The sequence below is a fragment of the Rhopilema esculentum genome, chromosome 2 (assembly GCF_057945365.1).
Source record: "Rhopilema esculentum isolate cy_ngs chromosome 2, ASM5794536v1, whole genome shotgun sequence".
Taxonomy (NCBI): domain Eukaryota; kingdom Metazoa; phylum Cnidaria; class Scyphozoa; order Rhizostomeae; family Rhizostomatidae; genus Rhopilema; species Rhopilema esculentum.
Window position 1 is genome coordinate 4643142 of NC_142816.1, and position 18043 is coordinate 4661184.

At 42.3% G+C, this 18043-nt stretch overlaps 2 protein-coding genes across 5 annotated transcripts in view; both read left to right on the plus strand.

The window, feature by feature from the left end:
• Nucleotides 1-18043, plus strand: part of LOC135695491 (PIH1 domain-containing protein 1) — a 179264-nt gene that overhangs the window by 62986 nt on the left and 98235 nt on the right. The gene's annotated exons all lie outside the window — the stretch shown is intronic.
• Nucleotides 1482-18043, plus strand: part of LOC148960574 (uncharacterized) — an 86663-nt gene continuing 70101 nt past the window's right edge. For all 3 annotated transcript variants that reach the window (XR_016143952.1, XM_089109751.1, XM_089109749.1), the window contains exon 1: nt 1482-8180. Coding sequence is in view for 2 of the 3 variants with exons in the window: in XM_089109751.1 (XP_088965877.1) it covers nt 8142-8180 (39 nt within the window). In the remaining variant the exon portion in view is untranslated. The remainder of the gene's footprint in view (nt 8181-18043) is intronic.

Here is an 18043-nt window from a genome sequence, read left to right on the forward strand (position 1 = left end):
GAATAAGAACCTATTATATATTATCACCTGAAACAGTTCTTAAATACAAGGTGCATAATTTAAAAAAAACCGCCTCTTGGTTCTAATTTTTGTAGGTTCCTATATCCGCATGGATTTACTGTAGTTCTTTTTTCCTCATATGACCTACAAATTCTTAGAAAACACTCCAAATTGTGTCCTGAATGTAATTTTTAAGCACTTCAGGTTGTTTTAAGTGATAAAAATTTTTACAAAATTTTCCAGGTTCTTTGAGGCTTTTTCACAGGCCCCGGGGGTGACAGAATTTTTTAAAAATGACTCAATTCTTTTTTTCCACAAATGATCTACAAATTCATCGAGAACACTCTGAACGTATTTTCAAGCATTTCAGGTTGTTTCGAGTAAAGAAAATGTTTTTAAATTTTCAGATTTTTGAAGCTTTTTTGCAGGTCTGGGGTGACAGATTTTTTGAAAAATGACTTGGTTCTTTTTTTCTACATAAACCTCCAAATTGATCGAAAACACTTTAATTTGTGTTCCAAACGTCTTTTCAAACATTTCAGATTATTCCGAGTAAAAAATATTTTTGAAAAATTTTTAGGTTTTTCAAGTTTTTTGCAGGTCCAGGGTGACAGATTTTTTGAAAAATGACTTAGGTTGCGAGAAAATGACTGCAAAAAATACTCTGAAGCACATTTTTGCTTATCTAAAGGGCATAGTCGCCAACGATTTTCTGATCGCTTCGCTCGTAGCAGACCATTTTGTTTTTCCACAGGGCCTTCAAAACCTCTTGACGGCACAGCTCGCATCTCTATCATTGTAGCTAGGCCCCCATAAACCACCTTTCTCAACCTTTCTGAAATCTTTGTTAGGATGCCTCTTCAAATCGATGTCCCCTCCCACTTTTCTAATGCTTCCTTTTCTACGCCATTAATTAAAACGTTTCAGCGAAAAATCCGAATGAAGGCATAGCTATTTCAACTGCTACATTTGCAGTAGCAGAGCCATTTCACCAAAACATGATGATGATAGAAAGTATAAAATTATATGTTTTGCCAGCACATTTGCATCATGTTTATTCTTTTGAAAGTGCCCTACAATGGCTTGGCATCTGGGGTAAAAGTAGAACTTTCCTTGTCAGTGGTGGGGGAACTCATGGGTCCTGGCGGGGCAATTCCCCCATCATTGAGTATGCTATAAAATATCCTGCTTTCAACAGGTCAACTGATGACTGAAATCATCTTTAGTTCTGTAAAAGGATTTTCTGCCTTTTGATAGTTTTAAACTTTTTGAAAACAACAACGTGGGGCAAAGGGCGCACCGGGAAATTTGTCCCAGTGGGCCAGTCCGCTTCTGCTCGCAGTCATTTACATTAGAGTTTGCCTATCATGTGATAATTTATAATTGCAAGCTTTCCTATTTGTGTTAATGTTCAAGTTTGCAAAAAACTAGTTGCGATCGGCAATTAGCCTCTGTCCCAGACCCTTAACTTGAAAGTAGAGGGTCTGTGTAACCACAGTCAATAGAAAAACTCTGGTCTGGAAGCCTTTTGTTCTAACTCTTTATCCTTGAAAAAAAGTATTTTTAACCGCGAAGACAGCAACTCTACCACCAGCAACACTATTCAAAACCAAATTCTTTCAGACAAGCAACATATTTAGAACAGCAATATTCAAAACCAAATTCTTTCAGACAAGCAACATATTTACAACAGCAATCGTAACACGACAAAATTATCTGTAATTGACGTTATTCTAACCAGAATCTTCATTTGTTGATCTTCAGACCAAGGGTTTATATACACAACGCTTCACTTTTCCCTGTTTACAAAAAAAATGAAAGTGGACTGTTTGCATTTGACTTAACGAACAATGAAAGTCGCCGGAAACAATAATAAAATTATTGATAGTTACGCTTACGTCCCGACTCATATCACTAAAAGTTCATGCAGTATATTTTGAAGATGTTGATGTCAAAGATATGAAGTTTGGTAGAACCTGTGCTCTTGTAGCAACATCAGAGCCACTCCGTAAGACATTTAGCCGATTTTGAAAATATATTTCATGATGCTCACTCAAGATAATAAACATATCAACAGTTTTTTGGTTGTACAGAACTTGAAAAAAAGTCGTCTTTCCATCTAGCAGTTTTGGAATCGATCTACATACAAACGAGAAAGCCGCCATTGTGTAGACAGAAGGAGTTCGTTCTTTCTCTTGGAATCTAGTGGTAATTTTTCTTTAAGCACGCGCCACTGATTGGTTAACTATACCGGTCCTGTGCTTGCGTTTTTCTGATTGGCCTATTTCGATCCACAACTGGGTATATATTTTTCATCGTTTTCTTTGGGACCCTTATTCTGAGAAAGTGTCTGAGGATTGATGTTTTATGCTCTGAGGAGTGTCAGAGGAAAAAGCTTTTAGCCAATATGTTTTAAAATGTTTGCTTTTTCAATGCCAAAATAAGCTTACCATAATCCGGTAATAGAAAGCACACGCTTTACGAACAGATGCAGAGAAAACTGGCACGTTTTCCAACTCGGGACCTTAAACCGCATGGGCAGTAGAAAAGTTACCCAGGTTCAACCCTGTTTTGCATTTACACTAAATTTTTCAAAACGAACCCGGATCTAGTCGGCCTGGGTTGAGTCGGCCCAGACTGAGTCGGCCCGGGTTGAGTCGCCAGGGTAGAAATCACACTTCAGTTGCTTCTTTTGGTCGCTCTATAAACTTCCACATCATAGATGGAGAAGGGGTGCTTAAGCCCTCCACTTGATGCAAAAAATGCAACTTTTTAAGAAGTAAACCACTAGTAAAGATACTTTTTTTTCGGTTTTAGCAACTCCCTTTTTTAAACGCCTATTTTCGGAATCTAGCAGTTTGAAACTCTTATTTGCACTTTTATATTTGTTTTTGGTTTGCTCAAGATGTCTTTCATTTTCATAATTGCATTTTTGACATACCTATACGCCTTTTGATGTCCTTATATCCAGCTGTCAAGAAACTTTCAGCAATCTTCAAGCTGTATGACTTGTGTCCTTATTTTGAGGTTACAATGAAGTGTCACTCCTTTCTTCACAATGACCATGCATTCTGTCATTATACATATACCAAGCAGTGTATATATAGTTTGCAAGTTCAATCTTATTATTGGATAAATTTGAAAGGTGAAGGCGACTCATCCTGGAATATCGCATTTGAAAAAAATAACTCGAGAGAGCATCATCAAATACATTTGTGAAAGCAGGTAAATGTCTTACAAATTGGCTGTGGTATGGAGACAAGAGCACAACCTCTTTCAAGGCAACTCCGTTAGCAACCTCAAATCTATTGACTACCTCTTCTATTGAATAAACTTCAAGTGATATGAGTCGGGACGACAGGCCATAAATTTTTAAGAGAAACTGTTTATATTTTCAACAGTATTTTCTAAAATTTTCACTGTTTGTTAAATTAAAAAGGAAATGGTCCATTTCAAATTCTTTTGTAAACAGGTTAAATATGAAGTGTTGTGTTAAACATAAACACTGAGTCTAAAGCTCAGTAAATGAAGATTCTGGTGAAAATAACGTAAATAATTGAAAATTTAGTCATGTTACGGTTTTATTTCTAATTATGTTGCTTGCCTTTCAGAACTTTGTTTTGAATAGAGTTGCTGGTGGCAAATGCTTGTTATATAAAGCTGTAATCGTTCTTCAGTTCAAATGTTGTCGATGACTTGTAAAAGCGCAATACGAACAGCAATTTGAGTTCCGATGCGACGAAAATTTGCACTAAATGCCATCTTCTGCTACAGTGTGACTGGACAACAAGAACATCTTCTGTGCTTGCAGCAATTGATTCAGTGTGAAGATACATCTCATCCACATCTCATGTATAGCACAGATTTCTGGCAAACTTTAATTGAAAATCATTTCCTTGATCGAGAGTCAACTTAATGCAAGGGAGATTGATTGGACATTATCGAATACTGATCACGTGAAAAGAAAAGTTAATATCACACTGTTTCTGACGATACAAGACCAGTGCTTCCCTGACACACACTTTGTATAAAAATGAACACGACATTGGCACCAGTTTCTGCATGCAAAAGTATTACCCCAGATGTGTCTCAGTTGTCCAAATCCCATAGACTTGCAATGTTCTCCTTCAATGCAGCACTGATACCAATTACTTTAGTTTCCAACAGTGTCGTGATTATAGGCCTACTTCGATCTAAATCATCCGGCTCAAAGTTGTTGATCGTTTTTCTTTGCATAACAGACCTGTTAGTTGGTGTTTTATTAATGCCTCTAAGTAGTGCCTATATTCTCTCTCCAGTGGTACATAGCAGCTGCAAGGCAAAGTCTGCCATACAGTTTCTGTCCCACACCTTTCTTTTGTTAGACTTTACAACTGTCTTAGCTATCGGCATTGAACGGCTTATAGTTTTAAAGTATCCGATGCAAGACTTGTTTTTTCGATGGCAAGCCGTTCGTAAGTACGTCCTGATGTGTACTATTTTCTGGGTTCTGCTTTTTGCTTCAATCGTCATTCTTGTAACAAATAACAGTGACGTCTACTACGCCGTCAAATTTGCGTCTTTCGCTATCTATGTGGCTATTTTAGTAACGTTAGTAAGCTGTTATGCGATAGTCTGTCGCCATGTGCGAAACAGTGTGAAAAAGTTGTACAACGGAAATGACAACCATATACAGTCAAGATCTAGACAACTCAGACATGATATGGCCCTAGCAAGATCAGTCAGCGTCATTCTTTCTTTCCAGCTTTCAATGTGTACACCATATTTCATTACTATGCTTTTCTGGAATTGGGAGATGTTCAAATTTGGGAAACCAAAACAGCTCTCAAGCACGATCCTGGTTTGGACATTTTTGCCGTTGCTTATAAATTCAAGTGCAAACGCATTTATTTACTCGTATTACAATAGACCGTTAAGACAGTATTTTGTGCAAACATATTCCTGTCTGTTTCGATTCATTCCAAGAAGAAAAGAGACAAGAGGTAATACTAACGAAGAGGGAAATACTAAAAAGACTAAAGAATCTAGGTTATAAATTTATAAACACAGTACAAAGCACCAACCGCGGAAGTGACAGCTATGAAAATGATAGTCTCACAGAGAAATGGCACACAATTGCATAAATTGAAGCCGCTAAAAAGAAACTGCTGCATGAAATCTATAGGACTGTTCGTTCCACGTACATACATTTAAGTTTGGAATATTATTTGGAATAGTATAAACATATATTAAAGTATTATTATACTCGACTTTTGTAGGGTCCAGGCCCTCGACGTGTTGGCCACGTCACGCATTGTTAATGTAACTTCATTCTGCTAGAGTAGTTAGAGAGAGGTCTTATTGTTACGGACTGATAGTGTGGCTATTCGTCAAGAAAATTGATTGAATTCGTTGTAAATAGTTTTTTATGTTATTTGACTCACGCACCACACCAAGAAGATACTAGAGCTGAGTGTTTATTGCTCAATAGCGGAAACGTATTCAGATACACATCTGTATTCACTCTGCATAAGCTTGTTCACGTTATTTTTCTACTCATTCATTTCTTAACATTCTCATGACCTCATCTCATTAAACAGGTATCCTCTAAGTTTCTAAAACAAAACACATTCGCTAATCTTTATCCTTAGAGGGCCTCTCCAGCCAAAAAAAAAAATTTTTTATTGACTAAAAAGTTAGCATCTAGTGCATGTGTTATGGCAAAGTCGTTGTTTTTGCAAAATTCCAATTAGTTTAGAAGTTATAAGGCTTTAAAGTTGCACCTTTCCGAGAAAAAAACGACAAAAGCCGAATCAGTTTTGTGACATTCTGACGTCACAATGTGCGGCCCTCGTTCGCCATGAATTTCGTATATCTTCCACCGAATCGTGAAGGAGTCATGGTCACGCGTTGATAACGGCATCTAAATCTAGAGCAGGAGCTTTTTAGGATCGAAAATATAAAATGTTTACAATCATTCTAAGTTTGCGGGTCGGAATGTGTCCATGCTGTGTCACGACTTTGTTTTGATCACCTGTGTAGGCCCACAAAGCTACGGCTTCCTGTTCTAGCTCTTCCTTCGCGTATAATTAATCGAAATTGACACTTCAGTTGTTCTCCAGAAACGATGAACAACTAAAGGCTTCAGAATTGACATTTGAAATGCTCAAACTAAAAAGCCGGTGGAACAGAACTGAGAGTACCATCACTTGCAGTGTTCAATTTGCGAATCGCCGTCGTTCGATTCGGTTTGAGGCGAGACTAACAAAATACACTGTGACGTCAAAATTGCGTCACAGTGTCACCAAACCGAAAATTTTTTGTCGGTAAATTCAATTCAATTATCGAAATGCAAGAGCTTATATCTCACAAACTGTAAAAAAAATCGAAAAACAAATAACGAATTCGTGATCAGCAGGTTCAACTCCTTTAGATTAGCCAATAAAATGCAAGTGCAAAAAATTGGCTGGAGAGGCCCTTTAACTTTCTGTTTGCTACGTTATTCATTTCACAATTCTTAACTTCATCCCTGTAAATTTGAGAATATAGTGATCATATATCGTAATTAGTATAGCTAAGGATGCTAATTTTTTGAATTGGATGTTCCATCCAGCTCAACAAAAATTCCGACAGCCAATCACGTGCACGTAGAATAAAACACGTAGAATATAACAGTTTTTGTTGTCTAGTTGCACTGAAGCAGAAGCTGAAGCTGGCAAGATGATTAAATGGAATTACACCAGAATCAATTATCGAAAGGCTTTTGAGCTTTAAACAATTCGCTTGAGATTTTTACTATTTCCTATTCATTATGGTCTCATGTGCCCTCCTTTCTCACGTTTTTCTTGTATCTACTCTACCAGTTAATGGACAATGCGGGAGTCTTTCGGCCTCCTGAGGACTTGACTTATAAAGCTAGGGTGAGGTTTGTGTTTTGTCGCGTTTTCATTCCCTTTGTTAATCTAGGGGTATTTGCGGTTTTGATAAAGTATGGATCTCGCCTTGCTTGCATTTACCTCATTCAGTTTTGATTCTCAACCATAGACGTTTCGATGAGGGCTAGCTTTCAGATAAGTCTATTGATTACCCGCCAGGTATGCGTTTCTCTACTGATAAATCAAATATATTTTCTAACTATTTTAGATAATGCTTCGGTGTTTTTGCAACTTTACCTGATACTGGTACGAATTTCAGTGTTCGAGGTTCGTTCGTAGAAATCTTTTTTTTGTCACCTCTATGGCACCAAACTTGGCTAAAATTCAAACCCACCCCTGAGTCTCACCGGGAAACACAAAAAATCAATGCAATGTGATAACTCAGAACATGATTTGCTACAACAAAGTTAAATACAAATTAGTAGTTGATGAAGTGCTCCAGCTTTCTCAGTGAACTTTTTCGCTCATGTTGTAACTGCAGATAATCGCTCCACATTCATTTCATAATCCAAATTTCTTCAGTAGAAATTATTCACGGCCTCGTTAGCAATACTGTTTTTAGATCGCCAAGACGGATAGATAGGTTTAATGTTTTGAGTTTTCCTGACCCAGTCTGTAGCTTGTGTCCCTTAATAGCCGTTATTCTATTGTTCCTGGCGCAAATTATAAACAGCATTTGAAGTTTTGTTTATTGATGGTGTTCATGCCTGGAGATTCAAATTTTTGCAAACTACACAAAGTTTTAAGCTTACAGTAAACATTTTTCCATTTTTCCATTTTTCGATTATTTCTCATTCAAGAAGCCGTAATTTCAAGGCACAGAATGATACCAAATTTGAAACTAACAGGTATTTTGAAAATGGAGAAAATCCCATCTAAACGAAGGTTTCAATAATTTCCTTATCAAAACTTTTATTTGAGGCCTGAAAATCTCTTGACCTGTTAAGCCGATTATCATTGCTTTGCAGTTGTGGTCGCATGTCTCATTCACAATATCGCATGGCACATATATGTATCCCATCTATGGCTGTGTTTATTCAAACAGGCTTAATGATCTTAAAGCTTCAAGTGACTTGACCCGGATTACACTGTGGTTTCAAGTGACTTGACCCGGATTACACTAGTGTCCCTTGCAAGTGCAATTAGTAAAACCCCATTTGCTCTAGAATTCCATTTTCTCTACATACAGGTACGAAAAAGCTTTTTTGGACCCAAGGAACCAATCGAATGGCCCAAAACTTTGCACGCAGCCAGGACATATCTCGGGTAAGCAAAGTATCTGAAAATTTGTGTATTTGCTCTGGTCCGTCTTTTATATACAGCTTTGGGAGGGAAGAAAAATTATTTTTCAATTTTTGACAGGGTATAGTTTCAAGGGGAGGAAGAATTTAGAAAATTTGAGACACTATTTGGTAGCTTAGGATCTGCGCTTTCTATTGATATAAGTCAGATCTTGATACCTCAAATGCCAGGGTACAAAATAGCTTTTATAGGTGGAACAGTCATTTAAGCAATAAATGTGCCTGGAATGTATCATTTTACAATGTTTGCCAATTATTTTGATCTGCCCGGAATAACCACATTCTTGTGCATCGTATGATGTATAGTTTAATCCGATTCCGTTAATAGTTTGGCCTTCAGGGAGAGCAAACCAAATATCGTCTCAAAAACGTTCACCGTAACCTTAAAGTGACTTCAAGTTGTTGCTTTTTTCAAGTTCTCTCTTTTAGTCTTTTACTAAAGGTTGGTGATAAGTCATTTATGGAATTGGTTGTAGATTAAGTTAACTGACGATACTTAGCTGATTATTAAAAAAGATTCTAGATTATTTCTCCATTGAAGTTTTTCCAGTGTTTAGATGCCTTAAAAAGGGTTTCTAAATTATGCTAGATTCGCAAGACCCTTGTGGCTTGTTTGTTTCTAAGGAATCTATACTTTGCTTCCCATTTCCTGGAATGATATAAGGTTTCTAGCCTTCATTGACGTACATTAGCGCGGAGATTTGCCTACTGTCCACCTTTATGAGCAAAAATTATCCTGTAACTTGCCTTTGAAGGGAGGACTGTTTCCTCAAGCCTAAAGAGTGGAAGTGTGCTATTGAGTTCTTTCCTCGTGTTATGCTCCGTGGCTAGGCATGCGAGCTGAAATGGTCGTAGAATTCGCAAATCTTTCACGTTGATGCCGCTTAATCTGCCACCGCTTCGGGTTCCTGAATATCTTAAACGTTTTATTTTTACCATGCAGTGATGAATAATAGAGTTCTGAATCCGCAAAGAAGAATATTTTGCTCTGAATATAGCAGTAGGTAATTAAGAAGAACGATTACAACTTTATTTAACAAGCCTCTACCACCACCAACTCTATTAAAAACCAAATTCTGAAGAGCAATCGGCATAATTAGAATTACAATCATAATACGACGAAACTCTCAGTTAATTACTTCATTTAGACCAGAATCTTAATGCATAAAACACTTCACATTTATCCGGTTGACAAAATAAATTAATATACACAGTTGGCATTTCAATTGAACCCACAATGAAAGTCGCCGTAAATGCTAATGAAAATATAAACAGTAACACTTAGAAATTAAAGGCCTGACTCGTATCATTAAAAGTTCATGCAATAAAACTTGTAGTCAAAGGATTTGAAGTTTTGTAACAGTTTTGATTTGTTAGAATCTGTGCTCTTGTAGCAATATCACTGACAATCCGTTAGATATTTAGTTGTTTTTGAAAATATATTTCACGATGCTCACTCAAGATACTGAACTTTACAGTTTGCCTGTCTGTCATTTCATGTGTACATTGCTATAAGTGCTATATAATCTGCGCATGTTACTCCTCCCTTGTATGAATCCTGGGGCCCTGGAGTGGATCCGTTTGGAACGCAAGAATGACATATTTGGAACCGCTCAATTTTCTCTCGTGTAAACAAGGTCTTACTTGATTTTGCAAATATGTTTCACGAAGCTCACTCAAGATAGTGAACTTTACTGTTTGATTTTCTGTCATGTCATACATGCATTTCTTTATGCGCTATATACAGTAAATCCCCGCATATAAGAACCTACAAAAATAACAACCTAAAGGCTGTTTTTCCTAAATTATGCATCATGTAATTAAGAACCGGTTTCAGTGTGATAAAATATAATAGGTTCTTATCCCAAGGGCAAAAAATAGAGAGTATGAATACGTATTCATTTTTTTAACTATTTGAATGCGTAAACTATCACAGCAAACAACGCTCTGTTTACGCCATTTCTCACTTATGCTAAATCATGTAGAAGCCGCATAATTTACGCATAATTAATTTTCCCATAGATCCTAGGAAAACGCTCGTACGGGATTTTGTTCTCGGTTACACAGACCCTCTACTTTCAAGTAAGGAGTCTGGGACACAGGCCATAAAATTAGGGCTATCATAAGAACATAACAGAGAAGGAAATTATCCATAGTCTTAAAGGAAATTGTGTTGAAACTGACTTTATGAATGCACGTGCATTCCTCATGAAAACCTTTCACTGTTCATAATGGCGGGCCAGCCTTCGAAGATACCATAATTCAGTGATAGAAAGCACATGCTCTACGGAAAGACGCAGGGAAAAATAGCGCTCTTTCCAATTCGCAACCTTAAACCGCATGCGCAGTAAAAAAGTTACCCTGGTTCAAACCTGTTTCGCATTAACGCAAAATTCTTTCAAAACAAACCAGGGCTGAGTGGGCCAGGGCTGAGTGGGCCAGGGCTGAGTGGGCCAGGGCTGAGTGGGCCAGGGCTGAGTGGGCCAGGGCTGAGTGGGCCAGGGCTGAGTGGGCCAGGGCTGAGTGGGCCAGGGCTGAGTGGGCCAGGGCTGAGTGGGCCAGGGCTGAGTGGGCCAGGGCTGAGTGGGCCAGGGCTGAGTGGGCCAGGGCTGAGTGGGCCAGGGCTGAGTGGGCCAGGGCTGAGTGGGCCAGGGCTGAGTGGGCCAGGGCTGAGTGGGCCAGGGCTGAGTGGGCCAGGGCTGAGTGGGCCAGGGCTGAGTGGGCCAGGGCTGAGTGGGCCAGGGCTGAGTGGGCCAGGGCTGAGTGGGCCAGGGCTGAGTGGGCCAGGGCTGAGTGGGCCAGGGCTGAGTGGGCCAGGGCTGAGTGGGCCAGGGCTGAGTGGGCCAGGGCTGAGTGGGCCAGGGCTGAGTGGGCCAGGGCTGAGTGGGCCAGGGCTGAGTGGGCCAGGGCTGAGTGGGCCAGGGCTGAGTGGGCCAGGGCTGAGTGGGCCAGGGCTGAGTGGGCCAGGGCTGAGTGGGCCAGGGCTGAGTGGGCCAGGGCTGAGTGGGCCAGGGCTGAGTGGGCCAGGGCTGAGTGGGCCAGGGCTGAGTGGGCCAGGGCTGAGTGGGCCAGGGCTGAGTGGGCCAGGGCTGAGTGGGCCAGGGCTGAGTGGGCCAGGGCTGAGTGGGCCAGGGCTGAGTGGGCCAGGGCTGAGTGGGCCAGGGCTGAGTGGGCCAGGGCTGAGTGGGCCAGGGCTGAGTGGGCCAGGGCTGAGTGGGCCAGGGCTGAGTGGGCCAGGGCTGAGTGGGCCAGGGCTGAGTGGGCCAGGGCTGAGTGGGCCAGGGCTGAGTGGGCCAGGGCTGAGTGGGCCAGGGCTGAGTGGGCCAGGGCTGAGTGGGCCAGGGCTGAGTGGGCCAGGGCTGAGTGGGCCAGGGCTGAGTGGGCCAGGGCTGAGTGGGCCAGGGCTGAGTGGACCAGGGCTGAGTGGGCCAGGGCTGAGTGGGCCAGGGCTGAGTGGGCCAGGGCTGAGTGGGCCAGGGCTGAGTGGGCCAGGGCTGAGTGGGCCAGGGCTGAGTGGGCCAGGGCTGAGTGGGCCAGGGCTGAGTGGGCCAGGGCTGAGTGGGCCAGGGCTGAGTGGGCCAGGGCTGAGTGGGCCAGGGCTGAGTGGGCCAGGGCTGAGTGGGCCAGGGCTGAGTGGGCCAGGGCTGAGTGGGCCAGGGCTGAGTGGGCCAGGGCTGAGTGGGCCAGGGCTGAGTGGGCCAGGGCTGAGTGGGCCAGGGCTGAGTGGGCCAGGGCTGAGTGGGCCAGGGCTGAGTGGGCCAGGGCTGAGTGGGCCAGGGCTGAGTGGGCCAGGGCTGGGTGGGCCAGGGCTGAGTGGGCCAGGGCTGAGTGGGCCAGGGCTGAGTGGGCCAGGGCTGAGTGGGCCAGGGCTGAGTGGGCCAGGGCTGAGTGGGCCAGGGCTGAGTGGGCCAGGGCTGAGTGGGCCAGGGCTGAGTGGGCCAGGGCTGAGTGGGCCAGGGCTGAGTGGGCCAGGGCTGAGTGGGCCAGGGCTGAGTGGGCCAGGGCTGAGTGGGCCAGGGCTGAGTGGGCCAGGGCTGAGTGGGCCAGGGCTGAGTGGGCCAGGGCTGAGTGGGCCAGGGCTGAGTGGGCCAGGGCTGAGTGGGCCAGGGCTGAGTGGGCCAGGGCTGAGTGGGCCAGGGCTGAGTGGGCCAGGGCTGAGTGGGCCAGGGCTGAGTGGGCCAGGGCTGAGTGGGCCAGGGCTGAGTGGGCCAGGGCTGAGTGGGCCAGGGCTGAGTGGGCCAGGGCTGAGTGGGCCAGGGCTGAGTGGGCCCGGGCTGACTCGGCCCGGGCTGACTCGGCCCGGGCTGACTCGGCCCGGGCTGACTCGGCCCGGGCTGACTCGGCCCGGGCTGACTCGGCCCGGGCTGACTCGGCCCGGGCTGACTCGGCCCGGGCTGACTCGGCCCGGGCTGACTCGGCCCGGGCTGACTCGGCCCGGGCTGACTCGGCCCGGGCTGACTCGGCCCGGGCTGACTCGGCCCGGGCTGACTCGGCCCGGGCTGACTCGGCCCGGGCTGACTCGGCCCGGGCTGACTCGGCCCGGGCTGACTCGGCCCGGGCTGACTCGGCCCGGGCTGACTCGGCCCGGGCTGACTCGGCCCGGGCTGACTCGGCCCGGGCTGACTCGGCCCGGGCTGACTCGGCCCGGGCTGACTCGGCCCGGGCTGACTCGGCCCGGGCTGACTCGGCCCGGGCTGACTCGGCCCGGGCTGACTCGGCCCGGGCTGACTCGGCCCGGGCTGACTCGGCCCGGGCTGACTCGGCCCGGGCTGACTCGGCCCGGGCTGACTCGGCCCGGGCTGACTCGGCCCGGGCTGACTCGGCCCGGGCTGACTCGGCCCGGGCTGACTCGGCCCGGGCTGACTCGGCCCGGGCTGACTCGGCCCGGGCTGACTCGGCCCGGGCTGACTCGGCCCGGGCTGACTCGGCCCGGGCTGACTCAGGCTGGCTTGTCTTGAAAGAATTTTGCGTTATTGCAAAAGAGGTTTGAACCAGGGTAACTTTTCTATTGCGCATGCGGTTTGAGGTCGCGAAGTTGAAAAGGTTGGCAATTTTTATGCGTCTTTCCGTACAGCATGTGCGTTCCAATGGCATTTGCAAACTCAGTCTCAGCCCAATTTCCTTTAAAGGAGAACTGACACAAAAAATAACTTTTGCTCATTCGATGCTTACTTCAAATCTGGAAAAAGTTTTCTTCATAGATTCACCATTTTTCTGATATTTGCACTTTTATACGTTTATTACGATCTTGGAAAACGCAGTTTTATCATCTTACCCCCCCCCCCCCCAATCTGTTATCCAATCGGAAAATATGAGGACATTCAGAAAATTTAAAGCTGTTGGTAGAAAGCTAAGTTAATCGGAAAAAAATTAAATCATTTGTGAAAATTGAAGTTTTGACTCATATGGCCTTGTGAACTGTAGCTCAAAGAGTTCGTGTAAGAAAGGTACGTGTAAGTGCAAAAGAAAATATTTGTTTGGTAAAAGGCATATGATTCAAAGGTGAGAGGCGACGCAATACAGAAAAAACGAAATTTTGTATGAGAATTCAAGTATTTTCAAATACTGGCGTCGTAATGGGGATAGTGTCGTAATTATTCCATCAAATTGCTCCTAAAAACGGGATAAAAAATAGAATTTTTTGAATAATATTTAACAGTAATGCTTAAAGACACGTAGTACATTTCCCATGACTTGTCAAGAACTTTCTCCGTTCGATATCGACAGATGAAACATAGGCGGCGGCAGGTGGAGAGCTGAGGGCTTCAGCCCCCCTCCCCCCTTTTTTGCAAATATGTTTTTTTAAGCAAATAAAAAGAGTAAAGGAAAACGTTTAAAGATAAGAATAATCCGACACATCCTTTAGTTGCTTAATTTCCAAGGAGAACGCCGAGGACTATGGGGCATAAAAAAATAATGAATTCAATTTTGAGACTTGAATTGATCAAGCGTAATAAGAGCATGCCTTGAAAATAACGAAATGTTTTAAACGATTGCAAGAAAATACCTGCAAGAAATATTCTGAAATGTATTTTAAGCTTATCTAAAAAGGGTGCTTGTGGAAATTGTCCGCTCGCTTCGCTTGCAAGGAAGTCACTTCTTTCAAATATCCCCAAGGCCTCCGCCAACATCCCGCCGGCCCCTTCAAACGTACTGCTAGCATAATGTGTGCCCCGTAACATAATAGGCATATAATATGGTGAATCGTCTTAATGCGTTTTTCAAAAGATGGTCCTTTAGTCTGACAATTCGTATCAACTCGAGCCCTTCCCTTTTGAATTTCTTTGCGCCGCCCCTGTAAAAGACTAAACAACCTCATGATTCTTACTTGCGAGAAAGACATTTTGGACAACGTAAATTTAGATAAGATTGAGGAGCAATGGGCAAGTCGTAAAAGGAGAAAAATTATCACCTGATTTCTGGACTACGTATGTTTTGATGCGCTAATTAAACTAACAGTCTTTATGCTCGATCTTCCAAATTCACAAAATCTAACAACTTTATCATACAGCTGACTAATTATTATCGAGACAATTTATAAGGTTTTGTTGGTAGAAAACTATTAAAGTTTAGGCCCTTATACAAAATTAGAATTGACCCTTTGTCAGTCGGAAATTTTGAACCCTTCACGACAACAAAGAAAGACATGGTTACCATCAAGCATTGATTAAAATTACAACTTTAGCAAATTGCAACTTGCGTAAGAACCGCAGCAGCACAAATTTGGCAATAATTTAATAAAGCAAAAATTTGTGGCAAATAGTTTAGTCTAGAGTCTAGAAAATATTATGTTTACGTAGTTGGAAAAATTTAAAAACATCGAATATCAACCTTTTGTCCCAAAAGCAGTCCAGAGTTGTACGGAAAGGCGCCGTATCCCGTTGAACTGAATCATTATAATGCTTGCTCTTTGACCCCAAAAAGGGGATGGTGGTAGGGGGCTGGGGCTGCGCCACACATTAGAAGGCTTTCGCTTGTTCGTCTTCCCAACGACAATGTCAGTTATTCTCATTGCTTACTGCAAGTCGTCATTGTATTTTTGCATCATTGTATCATTGAAGTTTGACATTAGGAAAATACAGGCTTATGCTGAGAGACTTTATCTAACATGTGACCTGATACAGAAAAAGCTTACTGCGATTACTAAGAAAAAGTGAAGTATCTAAGGAAAATTTGGTTGTAATCAAAATGAATTACACATATAGCAAGAGAAAATGGTTACATTGGTGAAATGCTTCTCGTATATGTAATATTCATATATACTTTCGATTACGTAATGATTGTGAACTGCAGGAAACTTCCTCATGTCTTCTGCAGGGAAATACGTTTTTGGAAAAGAAGTTAGTTCTGGATTTGGCGAGCAAAGAGAAAAAACGAATTTATGACTACACTCATTATTTTATAAGAAACTGGCTATAAGAAACGGGTATTGGAAAGTCAGAAAAAATTAAGAAATTTCAGTACTCGAAGCAAAACAATTAAGAAACATTTAAATAGTGATAAAACTGAGAACAACGAAATTTTGTAAAATCCAAGAACAAGATTGCCCTGTTGGCCTAGAAGTTAAGACACAAGGGATGAAAATATACTCCCGCATCTAAATACAGCATCGAAACGGAAGCGAATCTCTTGACGTGACAAAAAAGGTCACGAACATTTCATAACATCATTCATGACATCATAATTAAGAAACTTTTAAGAAACAATGAGTATTGAAATTTCCAGAACATTAAGAATCTGGAGTACTCAACATTGACCTTTGTTTCTTATAAAAAAAATGAGTGCATTCTCTGAGCCTTCTCCTACCAGCCCTGAAACAGTAAATATAATCAAAAACTTTCTCAATCACTAGCAAGCAATTCTACTGGTTTCTTAGTCTCTAAGTTGAAAAAGAGCTTGCAAAATTATTTGCTTTAGTTCACCATCAGGAAATTCTTTTTTGGTTAAAATCTATAGATGTTATTCCAGTTTGTAAATTGTCGCTAACTTGAATACAGATGATAAAAACAGGTGTCGACGGGTGCTTTCCCTAGCAAAATCGATTTGTTAGATATCGATAATGCGTAAAAATGATTACTGTTGTTTCACGGAAGGGACCGTAAGGAACGCTAGCTATCCTAAGTATAGTCACGTGTCTCAATTCCAATGGCCTGTCCTGACTATGGGCACTTAATTGGTTGTTAACTAAACTTACGGTACACAACGACGTACTTGTTTATGAGATTGGTTTTTTTGCTATAATCACGATATTTAAATGCTCGTCTGGGCATCTTAGATTGGTTGCAGGGTGGTGCGCTGAGAGGGCTTAAAAGGCTTATAAACCTTGACTCACACAGGATTGATTTTACAAGGGAACGATTTAATTCCAAGTTTAAATAAAACTTCTTAACGAACAATCCTCTAGATTTGATACAGCAGTTTCTATTTCAATGCAAGCAACTTCAATCTATTTAACTACATGTCATAAATTTCATAAATTCACGTTCGTAAATTTATAAGTCGGATTCTTTAGTCTTTTTGGGATTTCCTTCTTCGGTAGAATTATCTCTTGTCTCTATTCTTCTTGGAATGAATCGAAACAGACAGGAATATGTTTGCACAAGATACTGTCTTAACGGTCTATTGTAATACGAGTAAATAAATGCGTTGGCACTTGAATTTATGAACAAAGGCAAAAATGTCCAAAGCAGAACTGTGCTTGAAAACTGTTTTGGTTTCCCAAATTTGAACATCTCCCAATTCCAGAAAAGCATAGTTATTAAATATGGTGTCCACATTGATAACTGGAAAGAAAGAATAACGGTGACTGATCTTGCTAGGGCCATATTATGCCTGAGATGTTTGGACCTTGACTGTATATGGTTGTCTTTTCCGTTGTACAACTTTTTCACACTGTTGTGAACATGGCGACAGACTATCGTATAACAGCTTACTAACGTAGCCGAAAGAGCCACAAGAATGACCAAATATGCAAAGCTGAAGGCGTAATAGAAATCACTGTATTTTGCTACAAGAACAGTGATGGAAGCTAAAAGCAGAGCACAGAAAATAATACACATCAAGACGTACTTACGAACGGCTTGCCATCGAAAAAACAAGTCTTGCATCGGATACTTTAAAACTATAAGCCGTTCAATGCCGATAGCTAGGACAGTTGTAAAGTCTAACGAAAGAAGGGTGTAGGACAGAAATTGTATGGCAAACTTTGCCTTGCAGCTGGTATGTACCGTTTGAGAGAGAATATAGGCACCACTTAGAGGCAGTAATAGACCACCAACTAACAGGTCTGTTATGCAAAGAAAAATTATCAGCAATTTCGAGCCAGATGACTTGGATTGAAATAGGCCTATAATTATGACACTGTTCGAAATTAAAGTAATTGGTATCAGAGCTGCAGGAAAGAAAAACATTGCAAGCCTATGTGATTTGGATAAATGAGACACATCTGGGCAAATACTTTGGCATGCAGGAACCGGTGCCAATGTCGTGTTCATTTTCAAACAAAGTGTGTGTCAGGAAAGCACTGGTCTTGTATCATCAGAAGCAGTGAAATATTCTCTTGTCTTTTCACGTGATCAATATCCGATAATGTACAATCAATCTCATTGAATCAATCGCTGCAAAGACAGTAGTAATCTTTATTGTCCAGTCGCACTGTGGCAGAAGCTGGCATGTAGTCCAAACTTTGTATCGAATCAGAACTCAAGTCGCTTTTTGTATTGCGCTTTTACCACTCATCGACAGTATTCGAACTGAAGAACGATTACAGCTTTATAACAAGCATCTACCACCAGTAACCCTATTCAAAACAACATTTTGAAATGCAAG